We start from the raw sequence: 18826 nt of genomic DNA, 5'->3' as shown, positions 1-18826 counted from the left end.
AAATGGATATTAAAGCCATGCTTTTCTTGAAGTTTGGTTTGTGTAACTGCATATTACAATGTTGATTTTTTTGTCATTTACTTTATAACATGTGACATTAATTTAACTGAACAACCAACTAATTGTAAACGCTGTCATCTTCTGGTCAAATTGAGCATTAACGTCTCAAGTTTCTTTAATTTATCAAGTGCTGTGAACGATGTATTTAAGACAACTAGCGTGAGATTTTGATTGTCTTTAAGCAGTTCTTGCTTCCAAAACATTATACTTTTTTTAGCCACTTTTTAAACATTTTTTCATTTTTTCTTCCATCTGATGCACCATTAAACATAGATGTCCTATCACATTATAAAACTGGGTAATCTTTTGGCATTTCAATGTTCATATAACATGATTTATATTTATGAAACTTTAACTGTAATAACTATAACATCCGAATATTTTAATTATAAATTACATATGATTTAGACACTGCACTAAACCATTGATCAGCTCTGTCATTTGGACACTAACATTATATACCTTGTACAGTTGCTTGTCTCTCTGTAATACTTATTATTATAAGTAGTCTGGATTTTTATATGATTTCACGGTACTTAATGTCACTTAGAAAATATTCAAATATAAATATCATACATGAATGAGATTCAATGTCTTCTATTTAATCAGTGAACCTTTTTCCAAAACTGTTGTCAAAAAATTGTTTCAAAAGATCCAATTAAAATTACATTTTTTAAACTATTTCCAATGTCTACCATTTTGTTTGTTTGTTTTGGGTTTTACGTCACAACGACACAGTATAGGTCATATCGCAACGTTCCAGCTTTACTGGTGGAGGAAGACCTCAGGTGCCCTTCCGTGCATTATTTCAGGCACGAACGGGTACCTGAGTAGAACCACCGACGTTCCGTAAGCTAGCTGGACTACCATTTTGGGTAATTACAGAGAGGTTACTATGGTATCATGGTAATCCCCCCAAAAATCAAGTATGTTCAAGGACTAAGATGGGTCTAATAACTTTCAAGTAAAGTTGTGAAAAACTTCCAACAGTAAACCTGCTATAAAATTCAAACTATATGAACAGACAATATGTCAGAATATGTGATTAGAACATATTTTAATTGACTGTGTAAAAACGATTAAGGAAAATAGTGGTCAAATATGAAGGTTTTATAAAAAAGTTTTCTTGCCACGAATACATGGCAGATGAAAATGAAATAAGTGTGCCAGTTTAAAAAATATCAGCATCACTGTGACTGTTGCTTTTACTTAAGCAGTCAAAGTAAATGAAAATACCGTGATATCATAGAACCGTGATATCATAGGAACTGAGTATACGTCCCAATTTGAATATTGCATAATTAATTATCTAATTATCATTAGGTTCTTATATATATGTTATTTTAGGGGGTTTTGTTTAGCTCTTTTTTGTTGACATCTAATGCATAAGTCAGGCGAATCAATAAAATATCGAAATCTTAAACTGCCAATACATAGAATATATCAATACTGTACAGTACCTTGAAGTAATAAACAATAACGTAAAATTAGTGATTATTAGCTGATTAGTTGATGGCCTACTTTAATTCTTTACTGTATCCATTTTTTTCAAAATTCAAATAATCTTTAGTATCATAAGTTGTCAGTTGAAAATGGAAAACTTCGAAAATAAAACTGATAGTCGTGAACATTAATTGAAATTGTATTAAAAAACGTTTTACCTGTAATTACCTGCAATCAGTTATACATGTTGCAACCATGGCGAGTATGTACACTTCCTGTCTAAACAAAAATCGAAAGGCGTGAATTCGGAAATGGAAACAGAAAACTGTTGACGGTCGTTTAAAGCTAAATTTAAATGAAGATATTAATTAACAAGTATACTATTAAATAAATATTGTGTTTGTGAATTTAATTTGATATAATTTTGATGTTTTCGGAATCATCTTATAAATAAATCCTTTTCGTTTTCCGTCTCTAGTTATTTCCCTTTACTGCGAGGTGAAGGTCATATAATTTTTTTTACCGGCGAAGGTCAGTTGGTTGAAAGGCACTAATAATGGCCACTAAATACACAGTCGTTCTAGTAAGGCATGGTGAAAGCGAATATAACAAGGAAAACAGGTTTTGTGGATGGTTCGATGCAGATCTTTCAGAGTTAGGTGTCCAGGAAGCAAAGAATGCTGGAAAGGTAATTTCACTAAGTTTCGTTCTCAGCATGTTTCGACCCATTTTGAACTGAGATGAGTTTTAGGAATAAATTTGAACAAAATGAATTATGTGTGTGCAATGTCTGGTTTTTTTATGTCACATAGTTGTCAAATTGTTGTCTAAACGAAAGTGAATGAGTGAAACATCAGTGTTTCATCTAGAATTTCAAAATGATGTGGGATTGTCCCCCACTCAACTGAAAAATGTGGGGGATTTGAAAAAAATGTGGGGGACATGCATTCACCTAACAATGTGACTTACCAAAAAAAATTCATTTGATTTATGTTCAGGCATTTTTAAAGCTATCGCGTCTGCTCCACAACTGAAATATAAAAAATTAAATATTGAAGAATACTTGTAAAGTGTGCAGATCAAACTATCAAGCTAGATGATAATTAAAATCAGAATTTGTTACAAGATTAAATTTTACATCACCCTTCTAAATAAACTGATGCTGGAGACAAGTGATTGACAGGTGCTTGGAATCGTTTGGTGTGCTAGAAGTGTCAATCATCATTTAAGGGCGGTCCTAATCTCTTATCCAGACTTCAAAAGTCTTTGTTGACATGTGTATGTAACTGCTTGGTAAATGTAGGCAGAGTCATTTATGCAGAGAGTTGTTAACACTTTTGATCAGCAAGCAGCAGGGGGTAAATAATCTTCTAATTGACGGAGAAAGGTCACACATCTTTATCAATCAGTGGATCAGTGTCAACAGTTCTTGTGTATTACTAAATCAGTAAATGGCTGGGAAAATCTATCTGATATCGATGTGATATCAGCGTCTTAGGATAATTAACATACAAATATAATTGCAATATTGGAACTGTTCTTGCTGCAAATAAGTTCCAAATTTTTATTTTTCCCTGAAAAAATCTTTTTCGGGACCATTGGCTGATTTCGATGACAATAGTTGATTTCGATGACAATCCCAGACGTCCGGGACGTTATGGCATGAATGGATTTATACAGTGAAACATTCAACCAGTTATCTTTATTTACAATTCTACTGATAAAAATAGCTGTTTCCTTCTAGTTCGAAACTTTCAATTGGTGTATTTATGAGGATTCACCGGCACATAATACACAAATGCTACTAATGGCTTCATAATTTCCACACTTACTTTATAATACCCATACAAAGTACATGATATAGCCAAGTTATATAAGTGTGCCATCCATTTTCCAGTAAGTTACCTTTTAATCATCTTGAAAATGGGGCCTGGTAGGGTCAACCTATTCTGGCAAGTTGGAGTTTTCTTAAATTTATGATTACTTCATTTATTAAATTATTTGATGATATCTTCCATATTTGGTAGATATATACCTTCATTGGCCCTCTAACTTTTTGTGGAGTAACTGGTCACTTGTCAAGGTCAAGGGAACTGTAAAAAAAAATTATACAGCATTTATTAATATATGGATGTCTTTCATATTTCATATGGATTTGCTTAGGCAGGTACACTTTACCTTCTCCTTCAGGTTAAATTATGGGCCATTTTGGTCAAGATCAAGTTAACCTGGATGCCAAAAATAAATTTGTTAGCAAGATTATTTGCATGGTCTTCCTTTTGATTGAGTTAGGGGTCAGTGGGTCAAGGTCTAAGGTACTTTAATAGATTTTTACACATTTTCTTATACAGCCTTTATTTATTATCTGCCTTTCTTTATTGACTGATGTTTTTCATATTTGGTAGGAATATATCTTGTGTGGTCTTATTCCTCTGGATTTAAGGTCAGCAGGTCAAGGTAAAAAATGCTAAAAATAGATTTTTACACATATAAAGAGCTGAGCACTTCAGTCCTACAAGATTCTCTGAGATATTTCTTTGCTTAAGGTCAAGATAATTTATTAACTTAATAAATTACCAAATTAAATGAATATGTTTTCCTATGAATTTTGAATCAATATAATGTTTACATTTCATTTCCTTAGTAAACCGATGATTGAATTGGCCTCCTTTTGAGCTATGACATTTCCAGTTACGACACCGGTATTCCAGAACTTAAAAATTTAAAGTATACTGTATGTTATATCTGTATATTTTACGCATTTTATGTATTAATTAATTGCTTTGCAATTAAACGTATGGTCAAAAAAGAAAAAAAGTAAGAAAAAAATAAACAGAAAATTCAATTTGGATTTATTTTCATCTTTTGGTATGAAACTTATCTAACATGTATTTTACTTAAGGTTACTGGTTAATTTCACACCATTTGATGAAAATAAACCCCATATTTATAGAAAAAAACATGAATATCCAGTTCCTCTATGCATTATTCATTTGGTAACTAATTTTTCAAATTTTAGGTATTATTATGGGAATTCCATATCATAGCTCTAACAAAACTTTAGTATGTTCCTCTATTATTATTGTATTTATTTTCATTTTGCAAGATTTTCTAAAACTTGACACTCTTTGAAAAGGTTTAACATGGTTATTAATAATTTAATTAAAAAAATGCTCATCATATCTGTGTAATACACATTGACAAAAGTATGTACTGTATCATCACCTTAGTGCAGTAACAGGTTAAGTTCCTCTAAATTTGATAGGAGTTAAGTTCAGTTAACCAGTTATTGCAATAAGAAGGCGGATAGCTTTTTTATTCATCCAGGAAGGAAATGAAATAATTAATTGATTTTGTAATGCCATCCAGTCATAAAGATTTTTACTGACAGTAATATACTACAATGACTGGAACATATCCAAGAGATGCTGTTGTTTTTACAGAGATTTCTCTGTAATCAGCAGTAAATCAATGCATGGTAATAGGTAATTGTAGGATGGCGGTTATTCTACTTTCTGTAACCCCAACATAGAAATAGGGTATAGGTAAACGTTATGTAACATAAGAATTACTATATTATATTGGTGTTAGGTTAGTAAGATGTTGCACATGTTAGCAATGTTTGAACTTAGTCAGATTTCCTTTTCCTCTGTGTGTCAAATTGCAGATTTACTTTTTCTCTGTGTGTCAAATAACTGGCAATTTCTAGTTGCCAGAATGTACATGTAGACATTTTGTTTTCATATAGTAATACATGATTGTACTGAATGACGTGTAAATACCGTATTTGAGTCAAATATCTATTGGTCTATTGCTCTATTCCTAATTGTAGTGTCTGGGACATATTTCTCTCCTATTTTCCATGTGAAGCATTTATAAGTTTAAAGGCATTTAGGTCAATGAAATAAAATCTGCTTGACTACAAATTGTTTTATTTATAAATTAATGACCAAGTAAAGACTTACATTATGTAAAGATGAATATAAATTTTTTTAAATGGTTAAAGCATTTAAGGCTTTAAAGAATTTATAAAATAATAAGCAAGTTGATGAAAAAAAAATCACACAAACCATTTCAACTTAGAGAATAAATGGCCTTTTTTAATGAAAAAACACAATTATAGAACAAACTACTTACTTACTAAAAAATGTGCTTAATATAATCCAAAAAAGTACACTTCAGTGATAAAATAAGATAATTAAATTTTCTTACCTTTATCACTTTAGAATTTCTAAATTTTAAAGACAGTGAGTTTGGTTGTTGTAAAAAAGAATGTTAAAAGATCTTGCACTGGTGTAAATTGACATTTTATTGATATTGAACTTTCTTTTTCAGATGCTTAAAGAGAAGAACTACACATTTGATATAGCTTACACAAGTGTGTTGAAACGTGCACTAAAGACCTTGTTTTTCGTACAAGATGAACTTGACATGCACTGGATACCCGTTGTACGACACTGGAGACTGAACGAACGCCACTACGGGGGACTTCAAGGTCTGAACAAGTCTGAAACTGCTGCCAAACACGGAGAAGCCCAAGTCAAGGTGATAGTTATGTCAAGTTTAACTCAAAGCGGCATGTCTTTAGATTAAAATGCCAATTTTCATGAAAGTTTTGAAAATATATTTGAAAGTGAAATATTGTGTATTAAACAAAGAATGTAGCTTACACATTGTGTTCTTGAACTTTAATTACCAAACAAAAGAACAAGGTATAACTTTTTATGTTTGTTATTTGAACAGGTCTGGAGACGATCGTATGACACACGTCCACCAGCACTAGAAGCAGGTGATGCTAGATCTGCTACAAATGAGGCAAAATATACAGTAAGTGTTTGATTTAATAACACTACACTGTTTACCTTTACACTGCTAGAACTGAAAGTGTTTAGCCAAAATGATTAGCTGTTGCCATCAATATCTATTGCACATTTATATGGTAGCTGTTGCCATCAATATAGAGCCAGGTCAGCCTGCACATTCATACAGTATGACTAGGTCCTATACTGTTAACTGACAAATTTCAAATTTTCATATTATGATCCCCAAAATTGATAATGGACAGTTCCAAATATGAAAAATGGATAAGTCCATAAGAAATTTGGCAGGTAAAAGTTGTTACAGTCATGTTGACATTCCTGTTGCTGTTCGCAACTTTTTAGCTCACCTGTCACAAAGTGACAGGGTGAGCTTTTGTGGTAGCTTTTCGTCTGTCGTCCGTAAACTTTTACTTTAAATGACATCTCTGCATAAACCACTAAGCCAATTTCATCCAAACTTCACAGGAATGTTTGAAAATTGTTCAAAGAATTTAATTACATGCAGAACTCTGGTTGCCATGGCAACCAAAAGAAAAAAACTTTAAATATCTTCATAAAAAACCCCCAAAGAGCTAGAGTTTAGATATTTGGCATGGAACATCTTCTAGTGAGTGTCTACCAAGTTTGTTCAAATAAAAGCCCTGGGATCAAATTTGGCCCCGCCCCAGGGGTCATTGATTTTCCCTATATGCATATAGTAAAAACTTAAAAAATATTCTTTAAAGAACCCAAAGAGCTAGAGCTAAGATATTTAGTAGGAAACATTTTCTAATAGATGTCTGCCAAGTTTGTTCAAAGAAGAGCCCTGGGGTCAAAATTGGCCCCGCCCCGGGGATCATTGATTTTCCTTATATGTATATATTTAAAACTTAAAAAATCTTCTTTGAAAAAAACCAAATAGCTAGAGTTTAGATATTAAGCATGAAACATCTTCTAGTGAATGTCTACAAAGTTTGTTCAAATAAAAGTCCTGGGGTCAAAATTGGCCAGGCCCCGGGAGACATTGATTTTCCTTAAAATGTGTATAGGAAAAACTTAAAAATCTTCTTTGAAAAAACCTGAATAGCTAGAGCTTAGATATTAAGCATGAAACATTTGCTAGTAAGTGTCTACAAAGATTGTTCAAATAAAAGCCCTGGGGTCAAAACTGGCATGCCCCAGAGGTGTCATTGTTTTTTTAACTATATGTGTAAAGAAAAAACTTAAAAAAACTTCTTTTAAAAACCCAACATTAGCTAAACCTTAGATGTTTAGCATGGGACATCTTCTAATGGGTGTCTACCAAGTTTGTTCAAATAAAAGCCCTGGGGTTTAAACTGGCCCGCTCCGGTGGCCTATATACAGGGGAGCAACTTCAGGGCCATCATGGCCCTCTTGTTTAGTTTCTTGTTTTTTGCAGGTTACTTTTTTCACAAGCCCAAAATTTTCCAAAAATGGATGGTCCTGAGCCATTTCTTAAAATGCTATAAGAAAGCACAGAAAATGTTTTCCAATTTGTATCATTCTATTTCATTGTTATTGCAGCAATATGACAAGGCCGTTGTACCAATGTGTGAATGTTTGAAGGATACTGTAGCTAGAGTACTACCATACTGGCATGACATCATTGTTCCAACAATCAAGGTTTGTAGCACTGTTTGTAAACTCGAGTCAGTGTGTTTGTTATCAGCTTTAAATATTTGTTGACTGTTTTGATACTGTGTCTTGGTCAAAACCGAAGTGGCAGCATGACTGAGTGGTTAACACGTCTAACTAGTAATCTAAGGATTGCTGGCCGCTAAGATTCAATTTCCGTCAGGTGCAATCTGTTGTTTGAACTTGTTTCCTTGTGCAAGAAACTTTACACTGATTGCTTAGTACTGGTTGGTTCCAGGAACATATTTGAAAGTGTTTCAGTAAGCTTGTACATGTAGCTTCCAACACAGTCAAACTAATTTAAATATGTAATCAAAAGCCTGCAAGCTCTGTAGTATTTTCTGATCTTTGCAATCTAAATCGTACTGTATATGATTATCTGTATGTGTTTTCCTGTATAAGTTTATTTTTATGTACTATAAGTCATCTTGCAGGGCACCAGAGTTTGATACATACGGAATTTTCCATAACTAGAGTTGCATCAAAAATCATTTATGTTCATTTTTTATGATAGCCACACTTGATCCTTGCATATCGTGGCTATTTCCTTAACAAAGACACTAAAAAAAGAATATAAAAAAATGTTGACTCGACTGGGATTTGAACTCCAGACCTCTCACCACGGAGAAGTTTTATAATCAAAGGCTGAATAAAATCAAGTCATTCTAAATTTCCAACATGTAGAAACTATATATTCAACTACCCGGCAGTCAGATTTATTTGTGTAGTATTCGGTAATCGACATCGCTAAAAATAGCAATTTCATTGATTACAATCATATTCATCCGCGTAATTTGTGAGTGTGCATTTATTGACAATTCTATAAGCCAATGCTACTTTTAAAGTTTGAATGTGTAGTAATTTGTTGGACACTTGTAACAAAAAATTGTTCTTTTTTTTTGAATTGCTGGTTTTTAAGCAGTTTTGAGTGAGAACTAATTTGCGTTGTTAGGTCTGTTAGGAAATTTTGTGTTAGACCGTGGATGTTAGCTATGTATTTACTGATCTGCGATCAGAAAATACAAAAACCAATACCAGCTGTTTAGAGCTCAGCTAGGCCAGCTTGCTTCTTTTCATCTCCATTCTATATTGACAAAGTAAATAATGTTTTGATTCCTAAATGTCCTAAGATTAACAATGAACAGTCTAAAAGTTCAAGCAGAAAGTTGATTGGTTTGTAAGAAAGCATTTGTTTATAAGTGCATATTTTAACATATTTTGTATATTTTTATAAGAACTAAGGTTTGTTAAGCAATCTACAATAAACAGCATTAATACTTGCTGTTAAATTTCAAAAGGATAAAAGAAAGTCTTGTTTCTTTTACACATTGTATCTTAATATTCAGCTTGAAATCTACATTTTTTACTTGTCTTTCTATCGTATTTTAGCAAAATACTTTCATTACTTCCTGTATTGTATTTTCTAGTCTGGACAAAAGGTACTGATTTCAGCCCATGGAAACAGTCTGAGAGCTTTGATCAAGTATTTAGATAATGTGTCTGATGATGAAATTACTGAACTTAATGTACCAACAGGTAAATTTTATATATTTATTGTGATGTTTTTAATGGGCGTCTGTGGCCAAGTGGTTGTTGACTTCAAACCACTTGCCCCTCACTGCTGTGGGTTTAAATCTCGAAAAGGACTTTGGATTCTTTCATGGGAAGAAGCTATCCATCTAGCTTACAGATACGGAGGCTCTACATATCTGCCCGCTTGTGCCTGAAATGATGTACAGAGGGGCACCTGAGGAGGAAATACAGAGGGGCACCTGAGGTCTTCCTCCACAAATAAAGCAGCCATATGACCAATAACTTGTTGGTGCGATGTAAAACCAAACCAAAAAATTTCAATGCGTTTAACTGTTTTTACACTAGCAGCAAATGATCTACAAATGCAACCAGTACAGTCACCTAGACTAGTTGGCTCAGCAGATTGATAATGGACAAATCCATTCAAGATACTGAGCTTGGAAAGGGTTTAACTATATATAAACATAATTTACTGACTTATAATGAGAAATGTGGAACTAGTTTTTCTTTCAGTCAATAGCTTTTGTGTAAATTTAAGTATATTATATCGCGAAATTTTAATGTTACACCATCAAGAGATTTTGTATAAATAATATACAAATCTTGTAATATATTAGCAGGTATTTATTAATTATGATTTATATTACAGGTATTCCACTAGTATATGAATTAAACGAAGATATGAAGCCAGTGAAACATTACTACCTAGCCGACGAGGCTGCCGTCAAGGCCGCCATGGATAAAGTCGCTAACCAGGGAAAAGCCAAGTAAAAATGCTGCCATGCCAGGAAAACTGTGTAGAATAGGAACCTTCGTATTTGAACGTTCATTTAATGTAATTGTTCGAATATGACTTTTACGTAGTAAATATAATAAATGTATGTGCAAAATACAGAACGTGCAGAACATTTGTGGTGCACATGTTATACATGTAGTACATAAACGAGTCCTTCAATGATACAAGTTTTAGTTGCAAATTTTTAATTATCACATTTGCTACACAAAGTAGGAATTCTTCATAGTAGTATATTGTACAATCTCCATGATTTTGTGAACTGTGTTTTCGGATAATATAAAGAAATTTCTTACTTAATGAGATCTGATGTGTTGTGTCATAATATGTGCTGTATTTAGATAGTAATGATTCCTAATGAGAAAACACATCAAATGTTAGGTGATTTTAATTGCACATGCTGTATAATACGTAACTGTTTATTTATTACAAGTATTTTTTTCTTTTCTTGCTTTTAAGTGCTATATTTACAAATTTGTGTTACTGTTATCCTTACCTTTTGAGAAATAGAAAAAAATAAAGAATACTCAAAAAAAAAATATTTTTTTTTCATGTAATATTTTCAGTATTTACAAATCTTGGTTCTAGTGGTTTCCATGGTCAAGTGGTTTAAATCGCTGACTTTGAGTCACATGCCCCTCACCTCTGGGTTCGAATCCTACGACAGAATTTGGATGTATGCATAACAACATGCTATCCAACTGATTACTTGAAGTTGGATATTTCTACTTATGTGCCCCCATGTGACTAAAATTACATATACACGGCACCTGAGGTTACACTCGGCCAGTAAAGCTGGAAAGTCGCCATATGATGAAATCTGAAACCTGTTTTAAGCTCACCTGTCACAAAGTGACAGGGTGAGCTTTTGTGATCGCTTTTCGTCCGGCGTCCGTCCGGCGTCCGTCCGTAAATTTTACTTTAAATGACATCTCCTCATAAACCACTAAGCCAATTTCATCCAAACTTCACAGGAATGTTCCTTTGGTGGTCACCTTTAAAAATTGTTCAAAGAATTTAATTCCATGCAGAAATCTGGTTGCCATGGCAACCGAAAGAAAAAACTTTAAATATCTTCTTTGAAAAAACCATAAGAGCTAGAGCTTAGATATTTGGCATGAAACATCTTCTAGTGAGTGTTTACCAAGTTTGTTCAAATAAAAGCCCTGGGGTCAAAATTGGCCCCGCCCCGGGGGGTCATTGATTTTCCCTATATGCATATAGTAAAAACTTAAAAAATCTTCTTTTAAAGAACTCAAAGAGCTATGGCTAAGATATTGAGCATCAAACATGTTCTAATAGGTGTCTACCAAGTTTGTTCAAATAAAAGCCCTGGGGTCAAAATTGGCCCCGCCCCAGGGGGTCATTGATTTTTCCTATATGCATATAGTAAAAACTTAAAAAATCTTCTTTTAAAGAACTCAAAGAGCTATGGCTAAGATATTGAGCATCAAACATGTTCTAATAGGTGTCTACCAAGTTTGTTCAAATAAAAGCCCTGGGGTCAAAATTGGCCCCGCCCCAGGGGGTCATTGATTTTTCCTATATGCATATAGTAAAAAATTAAAAAATCTTCTTTTAAAGAACCAAAAGAGTTAGAGCTAAAACATCTTCTAATGAGCGTCTACCAAGTTTGTTCAAATAAAAGCCCTGGGGTCAAAATTGCCCCGCCCCGGGGGGTCATTGATTTTCCCTATATGCATATAGTAAAAACTCAAAAAATCTTCTTTTAAAGAACTCAAAGAGCTATAGCTAAGATATTTAGCATGAAACATGTTCTAATGGGTGTCTACCAAGTATGTTCAAATAAAAGCCCTGGGGTCAAAACTGGCCCCGCCCAGGGGGGCGGGGTCATTGATTTTACTTATATGTGTATAGCAAAAACTTAAAAATCTTCTTTGAAAAAACCTAAATAGCTAGAGTTTAGATATTAAGCATGAAACATCTTTAAGTAAATATCTACAAAGTTTGTTCAAATAAAAGTCCGGGGGTCAAAACTGGCCCTGCCCCAGGGGTGTCATTGTTTTTAACTATATGTGTATAGTAAAAACTTTAAAAATCTTCTTTTAAAAAACCCAATGAGCTAGAACTTAGATGTTTAGCATGAAACATCTTCTTATGGGTGTCTACCAAGTCTGTTCAAATCAACAAATAAAAGCCCTTGGGTAAAAATTGGCCCGGGGTGGGGGCTATATACAGGTGAGCGACCTCAGGGCCATCATGGCCCTCTTCTTACTTAATCTGTAGAATTGGCTTTCACTCAACATAACCACCTTTTATCAGTAGAATGAACATTTACTGGATTGATGTTTGTCTCCAATATATTTTCAGCAGTGAATGAGCTAAGAGGGTACAAATATGAATATGCACATGTGCTTTTAGTCATAATGCCTTTTCAACTCCGAACAAATGGTCATTTCAACACAATTAGTTTTAGTTTAATGATTACTAGTCTGTCACTTCAGTAGAAAGCAAGTTACCAGAAAAGTTGGTAAAGTGGCTTGATCTCCTAGATGGGACCAAAAATGCAGTAAAACTGCTGCTTTCCTTACAAAAGTCAATACAACTATTACTGGTTAACTGCTTGATAGCCTGCCCAGGCAATGCAGTGGCTGAACCGTGCTCTGGTTTAATGCCATGATATGGAGGGTGCTCTACCACCACCATAACTAAATTCATTCTAGAAAAGTAAGCTTAGCCATGTTTAAAGTTTTAACAGTAATTTTCTATACAGCTTGGAATATCCTAGGTTACAAACATTTGTACTGGGCCACAAAGCTTGTCCAAAAATTTTATCAGAATTAATTCAAAACAAGATATGTTTGTAAAACATGTATGCCCCCTATCAGCAGCCAATTAGTCATGTGATAAGGTTATTATGCATGACTTCTGACCCAGTGATCAAAAAATTAATAAGGGTTATCAAGTATCTACTGGTCATGACCTTAACCTTTGACCCCTTGACCCAAAACTCAATAGGGGTCATCTGCTGGTCATGACCAATCATCATACAAAGTTTGAAGTTCCTAGGCCTAAGCGTTTTTAGTTAATTGATCGGAAACCGTTTTTACCTACAAGGTCAATGTGACCTTGACCTTTGACCCCTTGACCCCAAAATCAATAGGTCATCTGCTGGTCATGACCAATCACCATACCAAGTTTGAAGTTCCTAGGCCTGAGGGTTCTTAAGTTATTGATTGGAAAGCATTTTTACCTACAAGGTCAATGTGACCTTGCCCTTTGACCCCTTAACCCCAATATCAATAGGGGTCATCTGCTGGTCATGACCAATCACCATATCAAGTTTGAAGTCCCTAGGCCTAAGGGTTTTTCCGTTATTGATCGGAAACAGTTTTTACCTACAAGGTCAATGTGACCTCGACCTTTGACCCCTTAACCCCAAAATCAATAGGGGTCATCTGCTGGTCATAAACAATCACCATACCAAGTTTGAAGTTCCTAGGCCTAAGGGTTCTTTTGTTATTGATCAGAAACCGTTTTTACCCAAGAGGTCAATGTGACCTTGACCTTTGACCCCTTGACCCCAAAATCAATAGGGGTCATCTACTGGTCATGACCAATCACCATACCAAGTTTGAAGTTCCTAGGCCTTAAAGTTCTTTAGTAATTGATCGGAAACCGTTTTTACCTACAAGGTCAACGTGACCTTGACCTTTGACCCCTTGACCCCAAAATCAATAGGGTTCATCTACTGATCATGACCAATCACCATACCAAGTTTGAAGTTCCTAGGCCTTAAGGTTCTTTAGTTATTGATCGGAAACCGTTTTTGCTTACAAGGTCAATGTGACTTTGACCCCTTGACCCCAAAATCAATAGGGGTCATCTACTGGTCATGACCAATCACCATACCAAGTTTGAAGTTCCTAGGCCTAAGGGTTCTTTAGTTATCACTCGGAAACCATTTGGTCTACGGACCGACAAGTGCAAAGCAATATACCCCCTTTTCTTCGAAATGGGGGCATAATTACTAATGGCTTACTTTAAATTTGTTTATTTCAACTCAATGATGATGAAACCTTAATGCTTATCTAAACCACTTCTTAGCTCCTTTCCTGGAGCCACAGGAGGAAACATTTATGTGAACCCAGTAGGGCTTGAGCCCACATTCCTTGGGTTGAGAGACAGACACTTTACCCACTATTATTGTTTACCCTTTTATCAATATTATTAATGGAAGATGGGGTAAATTACATATATTTATTCACATACTTACCATGGAAAATCATACATGAAGCACAAAGATAAGATTGTGTTTACAGATATAAACAATCACATACTTGTTTTATCAAATTGTTAACTTCTTGATCAAAATCAATAAGAATAATATAACAAACACAGTTCAGAATTTATACATATTTTTATTGCACAGTATTTTCTACAAAAATTTTCACTACATTCTTAAAAACATGAAAATATGTATTCTAATATAGATATACATGTATAATGATCAGAGAATTGAGTCCTGGACCCCTAGTTAAAGACTAGATAAGACCATAAAAATGTAGCCCTATTAAAAGTATTTTCTTTTAAACCCATGTTATTTTCATTGAGCTGATTTTAAACCTGTTCACAGAGAAACTTTCATTAATAATAATGGGCCTGTTTTTGTGAAGTGAGGTATTGCAAGTGAATCTGGTTATGAAAAAAATTGAGCTAAATATGGTTTTGAAATATACATGTGATTTTTTGAAGATGTCGTAACTTATTTTACAGTACTTAATGTACCTTAAGACAATGATACAAATTAAATAGGATATCAAAACTAATGAAACAATTTTTACAGGTTTGAGAAGTGTAAAATTATTCACAATGAAGCGCTTTTGCAATTATTATGCAAGATACAAATGAAATGACTAACATTTTTTTAATGTTTTTATTGCATTGTTAAAAAAAGGTTGATTTCTGAAATTTCACGACTCATATGGAGGCATGCAACTTTTAAGAAAATTTTTAAAATAGGCTTTGTTTGTTTTTTGGGTTATACGTCACATCTACACAATATAGGTCATATTGCGACATTACAGCTTTACTGGTGCAGGAAGACCTCAGGTGCCCTTCCGTGCATTATTTTAGGCATGAACGGGCACCTGAGTAGAACCACTGACGTTCCGTAAGCTAGCTGGATAGCTTCCTCACATGAAAGAATCCAAAGTCCCTGTCGGGATTCGAACCCTCAGCGGTGAGGGGCAAGTGGAAAATAAGCTTTGACTGAATAATGAGCAGTGCACACAATGATGGGACAGCATAGACATGCCAGCTTATCTCAGTCTGCACGGGTGGCATGGGCAGAATCTGTTGCTGCCAGTAGGCTAAGAGTTAAAGTTTAAAAAAAAAAAATTAAACAAGGGTGCCATAGTCACAAAATACGCCCGTTTACGAAAAAGCTTTAGATGGAGATGGGGGCATTATGGATAAGTGTTATCTAGCAAGCAAGTTTTTATTCTTGGCACTGTGTTGTTAAATGAACCTTAAAACAAATCAATAGGGAAGATATGCACAGAATGTGTGACCTTGACCTTGGTCGCAGGGACCTGAATTTTATGCACGGCACTCAGCCTCACAATGATGAACATTTGTGCCAAATTATATTGAAATCCCTCTATGCATGTAGAAGTTTTGCTCCAGACAAGTGTTTTTCTATGAGCTCTAACTGTGACCTTCACCTTAGACCTAGAGACTTGGTTTATGTGCAGGGCACTACGTCTCATGGTGGTGAACAATTCTATAAAAGTAACATTAAAATTCCTCCATGCATGTAGAAAATATGCTCCGGACAACATCTGGATATTTAATCATCTCCAGTGACCTTGACCTTGCAAATATTAACCTAAATTAAATGTGTAACACCTGTAGTCATGATAGTTACCATTTGTGCTACAATCCATCAATAAATGATGACTAAATGGTCCCTATAACCATCTTCAAATTTTTATCTGAACTTTGACCTCTATGTGCAACCTTGACTTTGGTCGCAGGGATCTGAATTTTGCATGCGACACTCAGCCTCACAATGGTGAACATTTGTGCCAAGTTATAATGAAAACCCCCTATGAATGCAGAAGTTTTGCTCCGGACAAGCGTTTTTCAATGAGCTCTAAGTGTGACCTTGACCTTTGACCTGGATCATGCATGGAGCAATACATATCATGGTGGTGAACATTTCCATAAAGTATTATAAAAATTCTTCCATACATGTAGGAGATATGCTCCAGACAAAATCTGGATATTTCACCATCTTTAGTGACCTTGACCTTGCATATATTGACCTAAAGTACATGTGTCACAGCCGTAGTCATTATAATGACCATTTGTGTTACAATCCCTCAATAAATGATGATTAAATCGTCCCTATACACATCTTCATATTTTTATCTTTTTTTAAACGGGCGTATAAAAAGTACATGTAATTTAATAACTAAAAAATTCTGATTTAAGATTTTATTCTAGGGAAATACATTTCATTACAATTCTTAATCTTTGAATGAGCTGAACTGATATTTACTTGAAAATTAAAATATAATTAAATTTCTATGAGAAAGTATTTACATTTGATAAGGTAATTACTGTATGATCTTTGATAAATGATAAATGTTACATTCTTTAGAACATACTCAAGTCCAAGAAAGAGGATTATTTCATGCCCTTTGATTAAATTCTATTTTTAGAATTGAAAGTGAAAATAGATCAAGGGGAGTAATTGTGTAAGTCATTTATGAACAAAGTAATAACTTTGTTGTCTCCCTTTGATTAAATTCTATTTACAAAATCTGGATATTTCATCATCTTTAGTGACCTTGACCTTGTATATATTGACCTAAATTATATGTATCACAGCCATAGTCTTGATAATGACCATTTGTGTTACAATCCCTCAATAAATGATGACTAAATGGTCCATATACACATCTTCATATTTTTATCTGAACTTTGACCTCTATGTGTGACCTTGACCTTGGCCGCAAGGACCTGAATCTTGCACGCGACACTCCGCCTCACAATGGTGAACATTTGTGCCAAGTAATATTGAAATCCCTCTATACATGTGGAAGTTTTGCTCCGGACAAGCATTTTTCAATGAGCTCTAAGTGTGACCTTGACCTTTGACCTAGAGACCTGGTTCATGTGCGCGACACTGCTCCTCATAGTGGTGAACATTTATATGAAGTTTCATTAAAATCCCTCCATACATGTAGGAGATATGCTCCGGACAAAATTGGACGCCGCCCGCCCGCCCGCCAGGGGCGTTCCCATAATACGTCCCGTTTTTCAAACGGGCGTATAAAAAATGCTCTACTTTAAGCTATAAAGATATAAATTCATTTTAACATACACAGCTTGGTGTACAGCTTTGCGCATCCTATTTACGCAAAGTTGAGAAAAGTTTAAAGACAAATCAAGTTAACATTTTAGACACAGGTCATTACAACTGCAATAAATTCATAAATTTCATATCTTAATGAAATGTTTTAACTGTCTAAAACACTCTTGTGTTTTTTTAAGAAACTATAAAACTGAAAAGGCTTTGTATAAAAGCACACAAATTTGAAAGCAAAACGTTTGATTAAAAACAACTACAACAATGCTACTTACTAATAATTAACATCAATTTGAAAAAGTTTCAGTACTGTGTGAACAAGCAACATGTATTTAAAAACTAGAAATACTTTTTATTATTAATAAAATGACTACATTATAAGAAACCTGAAAAATTAAAAAGGAAAATGCATTTTTTAATGGAAACAAATATCAAGCAACAATAAGCAAACAGTAAAACAAATGAAGAAATTGAGAAAATGAATACTGAAGAAGTATGCCTGTATTCAACAAGACAAAATATATATACAAATATAAATGTATTTGTATCTGATCTAATGATGAGCTTTATGTGTCAGAACCCTGTTAATATCAGGTTTGAGACCTAGGGTTTGAGACCTTGGACAACAACTTGAGCATTATGAATCGGTGCCAGTGTATTCTGAAAATAAGATGTTCCAGTCTCAAATAGGGCTTGCTTCTTAATCAATCAAAATGCTTCATTTTTTGAAAAGTCCCATAATTAGGGTTGTTTTCTTCTGTATTGGCCCCATCACACTTATATTGGTCCGAGCTCTGTTTTAAAACATATTGTCTTAAAAGTCCAATTACAAGACAGGACAGAAAATGGAGTCCATTGTTTTGTAGATTAATAATGAAGTTAGTTAATTTTGTGGTTCATGAAATAAAATACTGTTTATTTATTATGCACCTATTATTGTAATTAAATAAAAAGAACAAGTCTGTAAAAGTTCCTGTCATTGACATAGAGATCTAATGAATACAGGCAATGAGGTATTCAGGGATTTCTAATGACTTAAATATACACATATGATGAAAAAAAACCATTCACAATCCAATACAATCTAAAATGTCATAACATATCTTCATCAGTTGACAAATAAATGACTAAATTAAAATTGTGAAGTGAATAAATACTAGAACATAATCATTTGTGTAGAAAAAATGTAGAGAAAATTTTCTC

General features: G+C 34.0%; 1 protein-coding gene across 1 annotated transcript; it reads left to right on the top strand.

Annotated features, from left to right (window-relative positions):
* Positions 1–2047: 2047 nt before the first annotated feature.
* LOC132733985 (probable phosphoglycerate mutase) lies at positions 2048–10823 on the top strand. Its single transcript, XM_060720689.1, has 6 exons — positions 2048–2191; positions 5839–6048; positions 6247–6330; positions 7848–7946; positions 9386–9494; positions 10141–10823. The coding sequence occupies exons 1-6, from the start codon at positions 2060–2062 to the stop codon at positions 10260–10262; spliced, it is 756 nt and encodes a 251-aa protein (XP_060576672.1). The 5' UTR covers positions 2048–2059; the 3' UTR covers positions 10263–10823.
* Positions 10824–18826: the final 8003 nt, after the last annotated feature.

The sequence above is a fragment of the Ruditapes philippinarum genome, unplaced genomic scaffold (genome assembly GCF_026571515.1).
Source record: "Ruditapes philippinarum isolate M1 unplaced genomic scaffold, ASM2657151v2 ctg6307_1_1_1_1, whole genome shotgun sequence".
NCBI classification, from domain to species: Eukaryota; Metazoa; Mollusca; class Bivalvia; order Venerida; family Veneridae; genus Ruditapes; species Ruditapes philippinarum.
The sequence above is the reverse complement of the archived record's forward strand: the minus strand, read 5'-3'. Positions and strand labels throughout refer to the sequence as shown.